Genomic DNA, 17,562 nt, shown 5'->3' on the forward strand with positions numbered 1-17,562 from the left:
TTATACGTTTCCCACAAAAATAACATTGTGTTTTTAAGTCATATGATTTCTTATTACATGAACACTGACTCATCTATCACTGATTTATTACTTACAGTGGGGCAAAAAAGTATTTAGTCAGCCACCAATTGTGCAAGTTCTCCCACTTAAAAAGATGAGAGGCCTGTAATTTTCATCATAGGTACACTTCAACTATGACAGACAAAATGAGGGGGAAAAAAATCCAGAAAATCACATTGTAGGATTTTTTTATGAATTTAGTTGCAAATTATGGTGGAAAATAAGTATTTGGTCAATAACACAAGTTTATCTCAATACTTTGTTATATACCCTTTGTTGGCAATGACAGAGGTCATTGTTGGCAATTACAGGCCTCTCTCATCTTTTTAAGTGGGAGAACTTGCACAATTGGTGGCTGACTAAATACTTTTTTGCCCCACTGTACATTATTACAGTGAAATCACCTCTGCCTAATGTAGTCTTCCTGCTCTTTTCAAATCTATAATTCTGGTTAAATAAGGTGATACTAGACATTCACTTCTAGCCTCTTTTTTTGAATCATAATGACCAAACCTGTATACGTCAGTGGTGGAGACCGGGTTTTCATCCTCCATCAGTATTTACAGTAGTGGTGGAGGAGACCGGGTTTTCATCCTCCATCAGTATTTACAGTAGTGGTGGAGGAGACCGGGTTTTCATCCTCCATCAGTATTTACAGTAGTGGTGGAGAAGACCGGTTTTCATCCTCCATCAGTATTTACAGTAGTGGTGGAGGAGACCGGAGTTTTCATCCTCCATCAGTATTTACAGTAGTGGTGGAGGAGACCGGGTTTTCATCCTCCATCAGTATTTACAGTAGTGGTGGAGGAGACCGGGTTTTCATCCTCCATCAGTATTTACAGTAGTGGTGGAGGAGACCGGGTTTTCATCCTCCATCAGTATTTACAGTAGTGGTGGAGGAGACCGGGTTTTCATCCTCCATCAGTATTTACAGTAGTGGTGGAGGAGACCGGGTTTTCATCCTCCATCAGTATTTACAGTAGTGGTGGAGGAGACCGGGTTTTCATCCTCCATCAGTATTTACAGTAGTGGTGGAGGAGACCGGGTTTTCATCCTCCATCAGTATTTACAGTAGTGGTGGAGGAGACCGGGTTTTCATCCTCCATCAGTATTTACAGTAGTGGTGGAGGAGACCGGGTTTTCATCCTCCATCAGTATTTACAGTAGTGGTGGAGGAGACCGGGTTTTCATCCTCCATCAGTATTTACAGTAGTGGTGGAGGAGACCGGGTTTTCATCCTCCATCAGTATTTACAGTAGTGGTGGAGGAGACCGGGTTTTCATCCTCCATCAGTATTTACAGTAGTGGTGGAGGAGACCGGGTTTTCATCCTCCATCAGTATTTACAGTAGTGGTGGAGGAGACCGGGTTTTCATCCTCCATCAGTATTTACAGTAGTGGTGGAGGAGACCGGGTTTTCATCCTCCATCAGTATTTACAGTAGTGGTGGAGGAGACCGGGTTTTCATCCTCCATCAGTATTTACAGTAGTGGTGGAGGAGACCGGGTTTTCATCCTCCATCAGTATTTACAGTAGTGGTGGAGGAGACCGGGTTTTCATCCTCCATCAGTATTTACAGTAGTGGTGGAGGAGACCGGGTTTTCATCCTCCATCAGTATTTACAGTAGTGGTGGAGGAGACCGGGTTTTCATCCTCCATCAGTATTTACAGTAGTGGTGGAGGAGACCGGGTTTTCATCCTCCATCAGTATTTACAGTAGTGGTGGAGGAGACCGGGTTTTCATCCTCCATCAGTATTTACAGTAGTGGTTTTCATCCTCCATCAGTATTTACAGTAGTGGTGGAGGAGACCGGGTTTTCATCCTCCATCAGTATTTACAGTAGTGGTGGAGGAGACCGGGTTTTCATCCTCCATCAGTATTTACAGTAGTGGTGGAGGAGACCGGGTTTTCATCCTCCATCAGTATTTACAGTAGTGGTGGAGGAGACCGGGTTTTCATCCTCCATCAGTATTTACAGTAGTGGTGGAGGAGACCGGGTTTTCATCCTCCATCAGTATTTACAGTAGTGGTGGAGGAGACCGGGTTTTCATCCTCCATCAGTATTTACAGTAGTGGTGGAGGAGACCGGGTTTTCATCCTCCATCAGTATTTACAGTAGTGGTGGAGGAGACCGGGTTTTCATCCTCCATCAGTATTTACAGTAGTGGTGGAGGAGACCGGGTTTTCATCCTCCATCAGTATTTACAGTAGTGGTGGAGGAGACCGGGTTTTCATCCTCCATCAGTATTTACAGTAGTGGTGGAGGAGACCGGGTTTTCATCCTCCATCAGTATTTACAGTAGTGGTGGAGGAGACCGGGTTTTCATCCTCCATCAGTATTTACAGTAGTGGTGGAGGAGACCGGGTTTTCATCCTCCATCAGTATTTACAGTAGTGGTGGAGGAGACCGGGTTTTCATCCTCCATCAGTATTTACAGTAGTGGTGGAGGAGACCGGGTTTTCATCCTCCATCAGTATTTACAGTAGTGGTGGAGGAGACCGGGTTTTCATCCTCCATCAGTATTTACAGTAGTGGTGGAGGAGACCGGGTTTTCATCCTCCATCAGTATTTACAGTAGTGGTGGAGGAGACCGGGTTTTCATCCTCCATTTCAGTATTTCATCCTCCATCAGTAGTAGTGGTGGAGGAGACCGGGTTTTCATCCTCCATCAGTATTTACAGTAGTGGTGGAGGAGACCGGGTTTTCATCCTCCATCAGTATTTACAGTAGTGGTGGAGGAGACCGGGTTTTCATCCTCCATCAGTATTTACAGTAGTGGTGGAGGAGACCGGGTTTTCATCCTCCATCAGTATTTACAGTAGTGGTGGAGGAGACCGGGTTTTCATCCTCCATCAGTATTTACAGTAGTGGTGGAGGAGACCGGGTTTTCATCCTCCATCAGTATTTACAGTAGTGGTGGAGGAGACCGGGTTTTCATCCTGCATCAGTATTTACAGTAGTGGTGGAGGAGACCGGGTTTTCATCCTCCATCAGTATTTACAGTAGTGGTGGAGGAGACCGGGTTTTCATCCTCCATCAGTATTTACAGTAGTGGTGGAGGAGACCGGGTTTTCATCCTCCATCAGTATTTACAGTAGTGGTGGAGGAGACCGGGTTTTCATCCTCCATCAGTATTTACAGTAGTGGTGGAGGAGACCGGGTTTTCATCCTCCATCAGTATTTACAGTAGTGGTGGAGGAGACCGGGTTTTCATCCTCCATCAGTATTTACAGTAGTGGTGGAGGAGACCAGTAGTGGTGGAGGAGGGTTTTCATCCTGCATCAGTATTTACAGTAGTGGTGGAGGAGACCGGGTTTTCATCCTCCATCAGTATTTACAGTAGTGGTGGAGGAGACCGGGTTTTCATCCTCCATCAGTATTTACAGTAGTGGTGGAGGAGACCGGGTTTTCATCCTCCATCAGGTTTTCATCCTGCATCAGTATTTACAGTAGTGGTGGAGGAGACCGGGTTTTCATCCTGCATCAGTATTTACAGTAGTGGTGGAGGAGACCGGGTTTTCATCCTCCATCAGTATTTACAGTAGTGGTGGAGGAGACCGGGTTTTCATCCTCCATCAGTATTTACAGTAGTGGTGGAGGAGACCGGGTTTTCATCCTCCATCAGTATTTACAGTAGTGGTGGAGGAGACCGGGTTTTCATCCTCCATCAGTATTTACAGTAGTGGTGGAGGAGACCGGGTTTAACTGCCTGTGTGTAACTGTTGGTTGTGTGGGGTGGGTGCAGTCAAAGGTCTTGCCTGTGTGTAACTGTTGGTTGTGTGGGGTGGGTGCACATGTGTAAGAAAAGTATGATGAATGCACACCTTTCTGTATGAATGAACCAACATGTTAGTGTGTGTGTGCGCGCCCACGTGTGTACACAAATGTGTGTGTCCTTTATCTGAGCCAGAGCAGCAGCAGGTTTTGTGCCGCAGTGTGAGCAGACCAGGCAGATGTTTCTGCAGGTGGTGCTGACACACACACACACACACACACACACACACACACACACACACACACACACACACACACACACACACACACACACACACACACACACACACACACACACACACACACACACACACACACACACACACACACACACACACACACACACACACGATGCCTTTCTCCCAGCTCTGCACACAAATGAGTTGGATTTGAGGAAGATTTCTAAATCCGTCATCAGTGTGTGAAGGACTCCGTATCCTTCTAGCGTCAACAGTCAGCTTCTCTGTAGCATCCACCTTGTGGAAATGATGACATCTGACATTAACAGATGAAGAGACATTAGTGCAGGAGTGCTTGTGAAGCAGAAGAAACCAGATGGGGCCTTCAGATATCGCCCTGTTTGAATCATGTCTATTTCTACCCTTTTATTAGATCAATAGCCGTTTGTACACATTACAAACTGTGTGTTTACTCTAATGTGGACGCGAGTTCTCTACTAGCAGCAGTTCACAAGACACAAGGGAGTATGGATCCACAGTACAAAGCCTCCCAGTATTGAGACTCAACATGTTGAGATGTAGCCTCTAGACTCTCTCTATTGTTCAGCCTTAATGCAGAGATGGACACATCGACAACTCCACAAAGGAGAGGGAAGTGCAGGACATGGAGAACATTGACCAGGGCTACACACACACACACACACACACACACACACACACACACACACACACACACACACACACACACACACACACACACACACACACACACACACACACACACACACACACACACACACACACACACACACACACACACACACACACACAGGACTTCTCGTAGGGTAAACTGTAGGCCTAGTGTGTATTGTATAGAAGTTCCACAGTGCTGAGGCTGAGCAGTGGGAGTTATTGGGATATCTACTTAGTACCTTTAGTTTCCCTAAACAAATGAGACTATCTGGTGGACCCTGTCCCATAGCTTCGGAACCCAACTGTGTGAGATATAGGAGGACAATGTAACTGTCTAGCTGTCCTTAACCATGTGGTCTTAATGGTCGCCCTTCTGGTTCCCAAAGACATCACCAGTCAGTGCTCTGCTCGAATTCCTGCTTCACATGATCAGGGGAAAAGGATCTGAGAGAGAGGAGAGAGAGAGAGAGGGCAAGAGAGAGAGAGAGGGAGAGAGAGAGAGGGCAAGAGGGAGAGAGGGCAAGAGGGAGAGAGGGCAAGAGGGAGAGAGGGCAAGAGGGAGAGAGGGCAAGAGGGAGAGAGGGCAAGAGGGAGAGAGGGCAAGAGGGAGAGAGGGCAAGAGAGAGAGAGGGCAAGAGAGAGAGAGGGCAAGAGAGAGAGAGGGCAAGAGAGAGAGAGGGCAAGAGAGAGAGGCAAGAGAGAGAGAGGGAGGGCAAGAGAGAGGGCAAGAGAGAGGGCAAGAGAGAGAGAGGGCAAGAGAGAGAGAGGGCAAGAGAGAGAGAGGGCAAGAGAGAGAGAGGGCAAGAGAGAGAGAGGGCAAAGAGAGAGAGAGGGCAAAGAGAGAGAGGGCAAGAGAGAGAGAGGGCAAGAGAGAGAGAGGGCAAGAGAGAGAGAGGGCAAGAGAGAGAGAGGGCAAGAGAGAGAGAGGGCAAGAGAGAGAGAGGGCAAGAGAGAGAGAGGGCAAGAGAGAGAGAGGGCAAGAGAGAGAGAGGGCAAGAGAGAGAGAGGGCAAGAGAGAGAGGGCAAGAGAGAGAGAGGGCAAGAGAGAGAGAGGGCAAGAGAGAGAGAGGGCAAGAGAGAGAGAGGGCAAGAGAGAGAGAGAGAGAGAGAGAGGGCAAGAGAGAGAGAGGGCAAGAGAGAGAGAGGGCAAGAGAGAGAGAGGGCAAGAGAGAGAGAGGGCAAGAGAGAGAGAGGGCAAGAGAGCAAGAGAGAGGGCAAGAGAGCAAGAGAGAGGGCAAGAGAGCAAGAGAGAGGGCAAGAGAGCAAGAGAGAGGGCAAGAGAGCAAGAGAGAGGGCAAGAGAGCAAGAGAGAGGGCAAGAGAGCAAGAGAGAGCAAGAGAGCAAGAGAGGCAGAGAGAGGGCAAGAGAGCAAGAGAGAGGGCAAGAGGGCAAGAGAGAGGGCAAGAGAGAGAGGGCAAGAGGGCAAGAGAGAGGGCAAGAGAGAGAGGGCAAGCAAGAGAGAGGGCAAGAGAGCAAGAGAGAGGGCAAGAGAGCAAGAGAGAGGGCAAGAGAGCAAGAGAGAGGGCAAGAGAGCAAGAGAGAGGGCAAGAGAGCAAGAGAGAGGGCAAGAGAGCAAGAGAGAGGGCAAGAGAGCAAGAGAGAGGGCAAGAGAGCAAGAGAGAGGAGCAAGAGAGCAAGAGAGAGGGCAAGAGAGCAAGAGAGAGGGCAAGAGAGCAAGAGAGAGGGCAAGAGAGCAAGAGAGAGAGAGGGCAAGAGAGCAAGAGAGAGGGCAAGAGAGCAAGAGAGAGGGCAAGAGAGCAAGAGAGAGGGCAAGAGAGCAAGAGAGAGGGCAAGAGAGCAAGAGAGAGGGCAAGAGAGCAAGAGAGAGGGCAAGAGAGCAAGAGAGAGGGCAAGAGAGCAAGAGAGAGGGCAAGAGAGCAAGAGAGAGGGCAAGAGAGCAAGAGAGAGGGCAAGAGAGCAAGAGAGAGGGCAAGAGAGCAAGAGAGAGAGCAAGAGAGCAAGAGAGAGAGCAAGAGAGAGGGCAAGAGAGAGGGCAAGAGAGAGGGCAAGAGGGCAAGAGGGCAAGAGGGCAAGAGGGCAAGAGGGCAAGAGAGAGAGAGAGAGAGAGGGCAAGAGAGAGAGAGAGCAAGAGAGAGAGAGAGAGGGCAAGAGAGAGAGAGAGAGGGCAAGAGAGAGAGAGAGAGGGCAAGAGAGAGAGAGAGGGCAAGAGAGAGAGAGAGAGGGCAAGAGAGAGAGAGAGAGGGCAAGAGAGAGAGAGAGAGGGCAAGAGAGAGAGAGAGAGGGCAAGAGAGAGAGGGCAAGAGGGCAAGAGAGAGAGAGGGCAAGAGAGAGAGAGGGCAAGAGAGAGAGGGCAAGAGAGAGAGGGCAAGAGGGCAAGAGAGAGAGAGGGCAAGAGGGCAAGAGAGAGAGAGGGCAAGAGGGCAAGAGAGGGCAAGAGGGCAAGAGAGAGAGAGGGCAAGAGGGCAAGAGAGAGAGAGGGCAAGAGGGCAAGAGAGAGAGGGCAAGAGGGCAAGAGAGAGAGAGGGCAAGAGGGCAAGAGAGAGAGAGGGCAAGAGGGCAAGAGAGAGAGGGCAAGAGGGCAAGAGAGAGAGGGCGAGAGAGAGAGGTAGAGGGCAGGAGAGAGGTAGAGGGCAGGAGAGAGGTAGAGGGCAGGAGAGAGGTAGAGGGCAGGAGAGAGGTAGAGGGCAGGAGAGAGGTAGAGGGCAGGAGAGAGGTAGAGGGCAGGAGAGAGGTAGAGGGCAGGAGAGAGGTAGAGGGCAGGAGAGAGGTAGAGGGCAGGAGAGAGGTAGAGGGCAGGAGAGAGGTAGAGGGCAGGAGAGAGGGAGAGAGAGAGAGAGGGAGATATTTCAGTCCAGGCAGGACTGCGGCAGGCAGAGACAGACGACATTGATTTGGGAGGAGGGAGGAATTGCATTTAGCTAATTGGATTAGAGCCGCGCTGGCTTTCCCCATTTCCCCTTTGTTTTGTGGTCACCGCCTATCTATTGATCTCAATGGGACTCCCAGGTCCTAACCTGCTATAGGGGGTCTCCCTGGACCAGTGGTGAGCCACCCAGCCTCACACCACACAGCCTGCGGTCTGGGGCCCAAACTGATCTCTGAACAGTTGTTAAGTGGACTAAGAGAAGGATGGAGGACTGCAGCCAAACCTTGCATTGCATTCAGGTTTCAGATTGGTCTGCGTTGTGATCTCAGTTTGTATTATGTTGAGTTGAAATGGATTGGAATACAGTTTGTTTACAGGTGGGTTGTTTAGAGGGATATTGAAATTTGATAACCAATTTTTCTTCTTCAGTTTGTCATTTTTGTTGTTGTTTATAATGCAATTTGTAAGGTCAATTTGCAGCCCTGTATGATTTGTCTATAGACAGCGCGTCCAGCTAATAGCTGTCAGGTTAGAATAGCCTGCACTGTTTTCCTACACTACCATAAAAATGTTCCATACCCCTAACCAAGACATGGACTAGAATTAAATTAGACCAGATTGGCTAAACTGATGCCTTGGCCACCCAGTGCTGCTGGTCTCTTATCGTAGCTCTACGCTAACCACAGTTTTAAATACAGTACAGTACTCCCATTCTAATGGTAATTCAGTCTTTATAGAAACCCATTTAAGGCCAACATGCATCATTTTAATGTACTGCATCGCAGTGTGACGTTATTCCACTGACCAACCACTCCAGTGTTGTTTCCATATGGTCATACTGCTCTCCTTTGAATGCAATGCAGCATGCTTTTAATTGGTAAAAAATGCTAAATGTCAAATGAAGCAGAGACTTTTGGGGGCTCTAAGTCACTAGACTGTGATCGTTAAACCGAAGAGAGAAGGCTAAGTCACTTATGGTCCCTCTGTAGCTCAGTTGGTAGAGCATGGCGCTTGTAACGCCAGGGTAGTGGGTTCGATTCCCGGGACCACCCATACGTAGAATGTATGCACACATGACTGTAAGTCGCTTTGGATAAAAGCGTCTGCTAAATGGCATATTATTTATTATTATACTAGACTGTGATCGTTATACCGGAGAGAGAAGGCCAAGTCACTAGACTGTGATCGTTATACCGGAGAGAGAAGGCTAAGTCACTAGACTGTGATCGTTATACCGGAGAGAGAAGGCTAAGTCACTAGACTGTGATCGTTATACCGGAGAGAGAAGGCTAAGTCACTAGACTGTGATCGTTATACCGGAGAGAGAAGGCTAAGTCACTAGACTGTGATCGTTATACCGGAGAGAGAAGGCTAAGTCACTAGACTGTGATCGTTATACCGGAGAGAGAAGACTGTGATCGTTATACCGGAGAGAGAAGGCTAAGTCACTAGACTGTGATCGTTATACCGGAGAGAGAAGGCTAAGTCACTAGACTGTGATCGTTATACCGGAGAGAGAAGGCTAAGTCACTAGACTGTGATACCGGAGAGAGAAGGCTAAGTCACTAGACTGTGATCGTTATACCGGAGAGAGAAGGCTAAGTCACTAGACTGTGATCGTTATACCGGAGAGAGAAGGCTAAGTCACTAGACTGTGATCGTTATACCGGAGAGAGAAGGCTAAGTCACTAGACTGTGATCGTTATACCGGAGAGAGAAGGACATTATTATCGGTGCGTTTAGAAAGGCCTCTTTACTTTTCTACTCTGAGAAAACAGATATGGATTAACAATCACAGCCAACCCAGTACCAGAAGATTAATGACCAGCCTTTTAGCCATCTAATTTAGAACATTAATGACTAATGCCTAATTAATTACAAATAGTTACGCTTTCTCTGTCTCTGTCTGTCTCTGTCTGTCTCTGTCTGTCTCTGTCTGTCTCTGTCTGTCTCTGTCTGTCTCTGTCTGTCTGTCTGTGGGTCTCTAAATGTTCTTAGTTAAAAGCATCGTAGATGATCTAGTTTGGATGTATTTTCTCCCCCTTTACTTCCCTTTGACTTTCTGTCCTCAGAGCCACAGTGATTAATGCAGAGCCTTAAATTAGGAGAGTGATGATTTGCCGATGACACACGGACGATGTTCAACTGGCAGACACACTTTACAGTATCTACTAACTCATCTATGACTGCTAACATGGATGGGTGTTGGTCTCTTCCTCAAATGCCACAGCAGATAATTGTTCTCTATAGACTCCCAGATGGTGACGAGATGATACTCTGGACATGTCACTGACCCTCAGTCATTGGGGGTGGCAGGTAGCCTAGTGGTTAAGAGCATTGGGTCAGTAACCCGAAAGGTCACTGGTTCGCCTCCCCGAGCCGACTAAGTGAAAAATCTGTCTGTGCCCTTGAGCAAGGCACTTAACCCAAATTGCTCCTGTAAGTCACTCTGGATAAGAGCATCTGCTTATTGACTCGAATATTTAAAAAAATCTATCTATGTAGCTAAAATCTGGTCTAAAGTTTGTTGTAGGCCCCACATGGCACCTGTCAAACGAAACTAACACTTTGCTTTGTTTATGTTTGCAGGTGACCTTTGAGCAGCACAAGGAGAACCTGGCCCGTATGTTCCGTCAGTACCAGAGACTGGGCTCCGAGGGCGATGCGGCTGGTATCCGGACCATTTCCGGGGCCAGCCGAGACTCTGAGATTCTGGGCCAGCTCCGGACCAACAGGGATCAGGGGGAGGAGACCGCCCCCTCCACCGTGATCGAGCTCACCATTGACCCAGAGGGCGTCCCCCAGAACCAGGAGTCCCCCAACACTACCCCTCACTCAGAAACCTCAACAGCATCTGCCTCCACCCCCAGCCCTCCAGAGAGAGAAGGAGATAGAAGTCAGAGGGGTCAAGCACCCATAACTGTGTCCAACATGCTGGCCAGAGCTGAAGAAGAGGAGGAACTACAGCAGGTCCAGAATCAGATCTCTGAGGATCAGAGAGGAGGTGCTGGTGACAGAGCTGAAGTTACTACACAGGAGACTGAAGCTAAACTCACTGGGGATAAAGTCAGCAGTAAGACTGTTGAGGCCATGACTGAGACAGACACAGACAAGACTGATGAAGCTGCAGCAGCAAGCACAGCTGAAACAGACGAAGCGACCGAGCCAGAAACTGAAGACGCGAAGGTGGCTAAATCAGAAACGAGCGACGATGCTACAACATCTGATACCGACAAAGTAGTAAGACTTCAAACGGATGGAGAGAAGGGGTCTAAAACGCACAGCTGCAAAGCCTCCAACGTTCTTACGTCTGAAGATTCCCTGAACGAACCCAAGGAACCGGAACTCGCAAAGCGACCGGAGGGACAGGTCTCTGCTGCCATCTCGGCCTGCCAGGAGGGCAGCGTGGCGGAGGGGTCAGCGGTCGGGGCATCTGTCCAGTCAGTCAGTGACCAGGTCCGACCCAGCTCCACCGACGACAGCATGGAGGAATCCTCTTTTGTCTCCGCCGCTGGTGGAGAGGACGAAGAAAAGGAACAAGAGGAGGTGAAGACAGAGGAGGTTGTAGTTGAGGAGGAGAAGATGGAAGAGGTTAAAGCAGAGGAGGTCAAGACGGAGGTTAAAACTGGAAAGGAGAAGGAAGAGGAGAGTGTTGCCGAGGTCAGAAAGTCAGCAGTGGAAAGTCAAGCCACACCACCTGCTTCTGTACCTGAGGAGAGTCAGACACAACCCCCTAAAATGGAGGAGATTGACCTTAACCCGTCTGCACCAGGCACCGACCCAACCAGCACAGAGCCAGCATGGCAGCCTTTAGAGTCCACAACATCACCCCCTTCAGCCCTGGAGGCCATACTACCAGCAGCAGTAGGGGCCACTGTCTCTAAATCTGACACCCCACAGGCTGTGGCACCAGCAGAGGCCCCCAGCACCAAGGGGTTCCAGCCAGAAGCCCCACAGGCCACAGAGGCCCCCAGCTCCAGGACTGATACCTCTCTGAAAGTAGCCACTGCTACTGCTGTGGAGGCAGGGAAAGACAGTGCAGCAGAGGGCCCTGGCTCTGTCACCAAGACCAAAGAGATCCACATTGCCAGGCTGGATGTGTCCAGTGTGGCCTCAGACACAGAGAGACTGGCTCTAAAGGAGACCTCCACACCTGTATGTCATCACTGCTTCATCTATTTACTGGTCTTAACATGTATTTACATGTAAATTGTGTCTTTCACGATAAGTGCTTTATAATATACAGTATGTACGTGGGTATGGCTATATGGCTAAAACTAATCCTGTTTATATTTGTATGGCTAAAGCCAAAGCTAATCCTGTTTGTATGTATGTATGTATGCATGTATGTATGTCTACATACATACATACATACAAACAAACAGGATTAGCTTTGGCTTTAGCCATATAAATATAAACATGAATAGCTTTGACTTTAGCATTAGTTATACAAATATAAACATGAATAGCTTTGACTTTAGCATTAGCCATACAAATATAAACAGGATTAGCTTTGGATTTAGAATTAGCCATACAAATATATATATATATATATATGTGGCTAATGCTGCTGCTAACTGTCCTGAGTGCTGTACCACAGGAAGTTCCTCAGGGCGACGCGGCCGGTGCCTCAGGAGGCCAGGCCAGCGAGAGCAGCTCCTCCGCTCGCTCCACCATGTTCCGTATTCCAGAGTTCCGTTGGTCTCACATGCACCAGCGCCTGCTCACAGACCTGCTCTTCTCCATCGAGACTGACGTGCAGATGTGGAGGAGGTAAAGGAGGGGAATTGGTTGAAATACATGGAGAATTGCATAGCATTTTGATCTGATTTCTAACACTAGAATGGTTGCTGGACAGGCAACTTTCCAACTCACTAACTTAAAACAAAAAATAGTCTATCCTGCAAACTGGATCTCCGGGTCGTTGCTGTAAATGAGAATGTGCTTTCAGTCAACATGTAAAATAAGGTTTAACAGAATAGATACAGAGACTTCAAAGTATTCACACCCCTTGACCTTTTCCACATTGTGTTGTGTTACAGCCTGAATTTAAAATGTAGATTTTATGACACTAGCCTACACACATTATCCCATAATGTCAATTTGGATTTATTTTTTAAACAAATGAATAAATAATGAAAAGCTGAAACGTCTTGAGTCAATGAGTATTCAACCCCTTGGTTATGGCAAGTCTAAATAAGACCAGAAGTGTAAATGTGCTTAATAAATCGCAAAATAAATTGCATGGACTCACTCTGTGTGCAATAATAGTGTTTAAGAAGTTTTTTGAGTCAGGGTAAAAATAAACTGAATGGAATGGAGCTTAACACAGGCAAAGTCCTAGAGGAAGACATTGTTGTCTGCTTTCCACCAGACACTGGGATATTAATTCACCTTTCAGCAGGACAACAACCTAAAACACAAGGCCAAATCTACACGGGAGTTGCTTACCAAGACGACATTGAATGTTCTTGAGTGGCCGAGACACAGTTTTTACTTAAATCGGCTTGAAAATCTATGGCAAGACCTGAAAATGGTTGTCTAGCAATGTTCAACAACCAACTTGACAGAGCTTGAAGAGTTTTGGAAAGAATCATGGGCAAATGTTGTACAATTCAGGTGTGTAAAGCTCTTAGAGACCCTCCCAGAAAGCTCACAGCTGCAATCGCTGCCAAAGGTGCTTCTACAAAGTGTAAACAAGGGAGTGTGAATACTTATGTAAATGAGATATTTCTGTGTTTCATTCTCAATAAATTAGGAAGCATTTCTATTAAAAAGAAATCCATTTGTCTATATAGGATATTGTGTTTAGATGGGTGAGGGGGAAATAAATATTGAGTCAGTTTTGACTTCAGGCTGTAACACAACAAAATGTGGAATATGTCAAGGGGTATGAATACATTCTGAAGGCGCTGAAGGCATTGATTGTGTTGTACATTGATTCAATGATTATAATGTTTAGCTTCTATGTACCTCTGTGTAATTTATGCCGTCTCCTCTCTCCCAGTCACTCCACTAAGACGGTGATGGACTTTGTGAACAGCAGTGAGAATGTGGTGTTTGTCCACAACACAGTGCACCTCATCTCTCAGGTGGTGGACAACCTCATCATGTCCTGTGGAGGCATCCTGCCCCTGCTTTCTGCTGCCACATCCTCTTCAGTGAGAGACATTCTCTGTTGTGTCTGTCTGTTGTGTCGGTCTGTTGTGTCGGTCTGTTGTGTCGGTCTGTTGTGTCTGTCTGTTGTGTCTGTCTGTTGTGTCGGTCTGTTGTGTCTGTCTGTTGTGTCGGTCTGTTGTGTCGGTCTGTTGTGTCGGTCTGTTGTGTCGGTCTGTTGTGTCGGTCTGTTGTGTCGGTCTGTTGTGTCGGTCTGTTGTGTCGGTCTGTTGTGTCGGTCTGTTGTGTCGGTCTGTTGTGTCGGTCTGTTGTGTCGGTCTGTTGTGTCGGTCTGTTGTGTCGGTCTGTTGTGTCGGTCTGTTGTGTCGGTCTGTGTGTCGGTCTGTCTGTCTCTGTGTGTCTCTGTCTGTCTCTGTCTCTCTGTGTGTCTCTGTCTCTCTGTGTGTCTCTGTCTCTCTGTGTGTCTCTCTGTGTGTCTGTGTCTCTCTGTGTGTCTCTGTCTCTCTGTGTGTCTCTGTCTCTCTGTGTGTCTCTGTCTCTCTGTGTGTCTCTGTCTCTCTGTGTGTCTCTGTCTCTCTGTGTGTCTCTGTCTCTCTATGTGTCTCTGTCTCTCTATGTGTCTCTGTGTGTCTCTGTCTCTCTGTGTGTCTCTCTGTCTCTCTGTGTGTCTCTCTGTCTCTCTGTCTCTCTGTGTGTCTGTCTCTGTCTCTCTCTCTCTCTGTCTCTCTCTCTCTGTCTCTCTCTCTCTCTCTCTCTCTCTCTGTCTCTCTCTCTCTCTCTCTCTCTCTCTCTGTCTCTCTCTCTCTGTCTCTCTCTCTCTCTGTCTTCTCTCTCTCTCTCTGTCTCTCTGTCTCTGTCTTTCTCTCTCTGTCTTTCTCTCTCTGTCTCTCTCTCTCTCTCTCTGTCTCTGTCTCTCTGTCTCTTTCTGTTTCTGTCTCTCTGTCTCTGTCTCTCTGTTTCTGTCTCTCTGTCTCTCTGTCTCTCTGTTTCTGTCTCTCTGTTTCTGTCTCTCTGTCTCTCTGTCTCTCTGTCTCTGTCTCTCTGTTTCTGTCTCTCTGTCTCTCTGTCTCTGTCTCTCTGTCTCTCTGTCTCTGTCTCTCTGTTTCTGTCTCTCTGTCTCTCTGTCTCTCTGTTTCTGTCTCTCTGTTTCTGTCTCTCTGTCTCTCTGTCTCTCTGTCTCTCTGTCTCTGTCTCTCTGTTTCTGTCTCTCTGTCTCTCTGTCTTTCTGTTTCTGTCTTTCTGTTTCTGTCTTTCTGTTTCTGTCTTTCTGTTTCTGTTTCTTTCTGTTTCTGTCTCTCTGTCTCTCTGTTTCTGTTTCTGTCTCTCTGTCTCTCTGTCTTTCTGTCTCTCTGTCTCTCTGTTTCTGTCTCTCTGTCTCTGTCTTTCTGTTTCTGTCTCTCTGTCTTTCTGTCTCTCTGTCTTTCTGTTTCTGTCTTTCTGTTTCTGTCTTTCTGTTTCTGTTTCTGTTTCTGTTTCTGTCTTTCTGTTTCTGTCTTTCTGTTTCTGTCTCTCTGTTTCTGTCTCTGTTTCTGTTTCTGTCTTTCTGTTTCTGTCTTTCTGTCTCTCTGTTTCTGTTTCCGTGTCTGTCTCTGTCTGTCTCTGTCTGTCTCTGTGTCTGTTTCTCTGTGTCTGTTTCTCTGTGTCTGTTTCTCTGTCTCTCTGTTTCTGTTTCTCTGTCTCTCTGTCTCTCTGTTTCTCTGTGTCTGTTTCTCTGTGTCTGTTTCTCTGTCTCTCTGTTTCTGTTTCTCTGTCTCTCTGTCTCTCTGTTTCCGTGTCGGTCTGTCTCTGTCTCTCTGTTTCTCTGTCTCTCTGTCTCTGTCTCTCTGTCTCTCTGTTTCTGTCTCTCTGTCTCTCTGTTTCTGTCTCTCTGTCTCTCTGTTTCTCTGTCTCTCTGTTTCTGTCTCTCTGTCTCTCTGTTTCTCTGTCTCTCTGTTTCTGTTTCTGTCTCTCTGTCTCTCTGTTTCTGTCTCTCTGTCTCTCTGTCTCTCTGTTTCTGTCTCTCTGTCTCTCTGTCTCTCTGTTTCTCTGTCTCTCTGTTTCTGTCTCTCTGTCTCTCTGTTTCTGTCTCTCTGTTTCTGTTTCTGTCTCTCTGTCTCTCTGTTTCTGTCTCTCTGTCTCTCTGTTTCTCTGTTTCTCTGTCTCTCTGTTTCTGTCTCTCTGTCTCTCTGTTTCTCTGTCTCTCTGTTTCTGTCTCTCTGTCTCTCTGTTTCTCTGTCTCTCTGTTTCTGTCTCTCTGTCTCTCTGTCTCTCTGTTTCTCTGTCTCTGTCTCTCTGTCTCTCTGTTTCTGTCTCTCTGTTTCTCTGTCTCTCTGTGTCTGTTTCTCTGTTTCTGTCTCTCTGTTTCTGTCTCTCTGTCTCTGTCTCTCTGTTTCTGTCTCTCTGTTTCTGTCTCTCTGTTTCTGTCTCTCTGTTTCTGTCTCTCTGTTTCTGTCTCTCTGTTTCTGTCTCTGTATGTCTCTGTCTGTTTCTCTGTGTCTGTTTCTCTGTGTCTGTTTCTCTGTGTCTGTCTCTCTGTGTCTGTCTCTCTGTGTCTGTCTCTCTGTGTCTGTCGGTCTCTCTGTGTCTGTCGGTCTCTCTGTGTCTGTCGGTCTCTCTGTGTCTGTCGGTCTCTCTGTGTCTGTCGGTCTCTCTGTGTCTGTCGGTCTCTCTGTGTCTGTCGGTCTCTCTGTGTCTGTCGGTCTCTCTGTGTCTGTCGGTCTCTCTGTGTCTGTCGGTCTCTCTGTGTCTGTCGGTCTCTCTGTGTCTGTCGGTCTCTCTGTGTCTGTCGGTCTCTCTGTGTCTGTCGGTCTCTCTGTGTCTGTCGGTCTCTCTGTGTCTGTCGGTCTCTCTGTGTCTGTCTGTCTCTCTGTGTCTGTCTGTCTCTCTGTGTCTGTCTGTCTCTCTGTGTCTGTCTGTCTGTCGGTCTGGTGTGTCGGTCTGGTGTGTCGGTCTGGTGTGTCGGTCTGGTGTGTCGGTCTGGTGTGTCTCTGTCTCTCTGTGTGTCTCTCTGTGTGTCTCTGTCTCTCTGTCTCTGTCTCTCTGTCTCTGTCTTTCTGTTTCTGTCTCTCTGTCTTTCTGTTTCTGTCTCTCTGTTTCTGTTTCCGTGTCTGTCTCTGTCTTTCTGTTTCTGTCTCTCTGTTCTGTCTCTCTGTGTGTCTCTGTCTGTCTCTGTGTGTCTCTGTCTCTCTGTCTGTCTGTGTCTGTCTTTCTGTTTCTGTCTCTCTGTTTCTGTTTCCGTGTCTGTCTCTGTCTTTCTGTTTCTGTCTCTCTGTTTCTGTTTCCGTCTCTGTCTGTCTCTGTCTGTCTCTGTCTGTCTCTGTCTGTCTCTGTCTGTCTCTGTCTGTCTCTGTATGTCTCTGTCTGTCTGTCTCTGTCTGTCTCTGTCTGTCTCTGTCTGTCTCTGTCTGTCTCTGTCTGTCTCTGTCTGTCTCTGTCTGTCTCTGTCTGTCTCTGTATGTCTCTGTATGTCTCTGTCTCTGTCTCTCTCTGTCTCTCTCTCTCTCTCTCTGTCTCTCTCTCTCTCTGTCTCTCTCTCTCTCTGTCTCTCTCTCTGTGTCTGTCTCTCTGTTTCTGTCTCTCTGTTTCTGTCTCTCTGTTTCTGTCTCTGTATGTCTCTGTTTCTCTGTGTCTGTCTCTCTGTGTCTGTCTGTCTCTGTCTCTCTGTGTCTGTCTCTCTGTGTCTGTCTCTCTGTGTCTGTCTCTCTGTGTCTGTCTCTCTGTGTCTGTCTCTGTTTCCATTTCTGTTTCCCTGTCTGTCTGTTTGTCTGTCTGTCTGTCTCTGTGGCCACCCACAGGAGGTTATCCCTGTCCATCCATCCCCATTGACCTTTCTCCAATCACATTAGACTTACAGTTGGCCAGTGCTAACATGGTTAGTGTGTTTTTGTACTGTCTGACCCCAGTGACAGTAGCACTCCAGTATAACATAAACC

General features: G+C 47.6%; 1 protein-coding gene across 5 annotated transcripts in view; it reads left to right on the plus strand.

Annotated features, from left to right (window-relative positions):
- Positions 1–17,562, plus strand: part of LOC124001246 (lipopolysaccharide-responsive and beige-like anchor protein) — a 399,363-nt gene that overhangs the window by 92,559 nt on the left and 289,242 nt on the right. For all 5 annotated transcript variants that reach the window (XM_046307891.1, XM_046307893.1, XM_046307892.1 and 2 more), the window contains exons 23-25: positions 10,124–11,689; positions 12,135–12,307; positions 13,542–13,695. In XM_046307891.1, coding sequence (XP_046163847.1) covers positions 10,124–11,689; positions 12,135–12,307; positions 13,542–13,695 — 1,893 coding nt within the window. The remainder of the gene's footprint in view (positions 1–10,123; positions 11,690–12,134; positions 12,308–13,541; positions 13,696–17,562) is intronic.

The sequence above is a fragment of the Oncorhynchus gorbuscha genome, linkage group LG17, assembly GCF_021184085.1.
Source record: "Oncorhynchus gorbuscha isolate QuinsamMale2020 ecotype Even-year linkage group LG17, OgorEven_v1.0, whole genome shotgun sequence".
In the NCBI taxonomy this organism is placed as follows: Eukaryota; Metazoa; Chordata; class Actinopteri; order Salmoniformes; family Salmonidae; genus Oncorhynchus; species Oncorhynchus gorbuscha.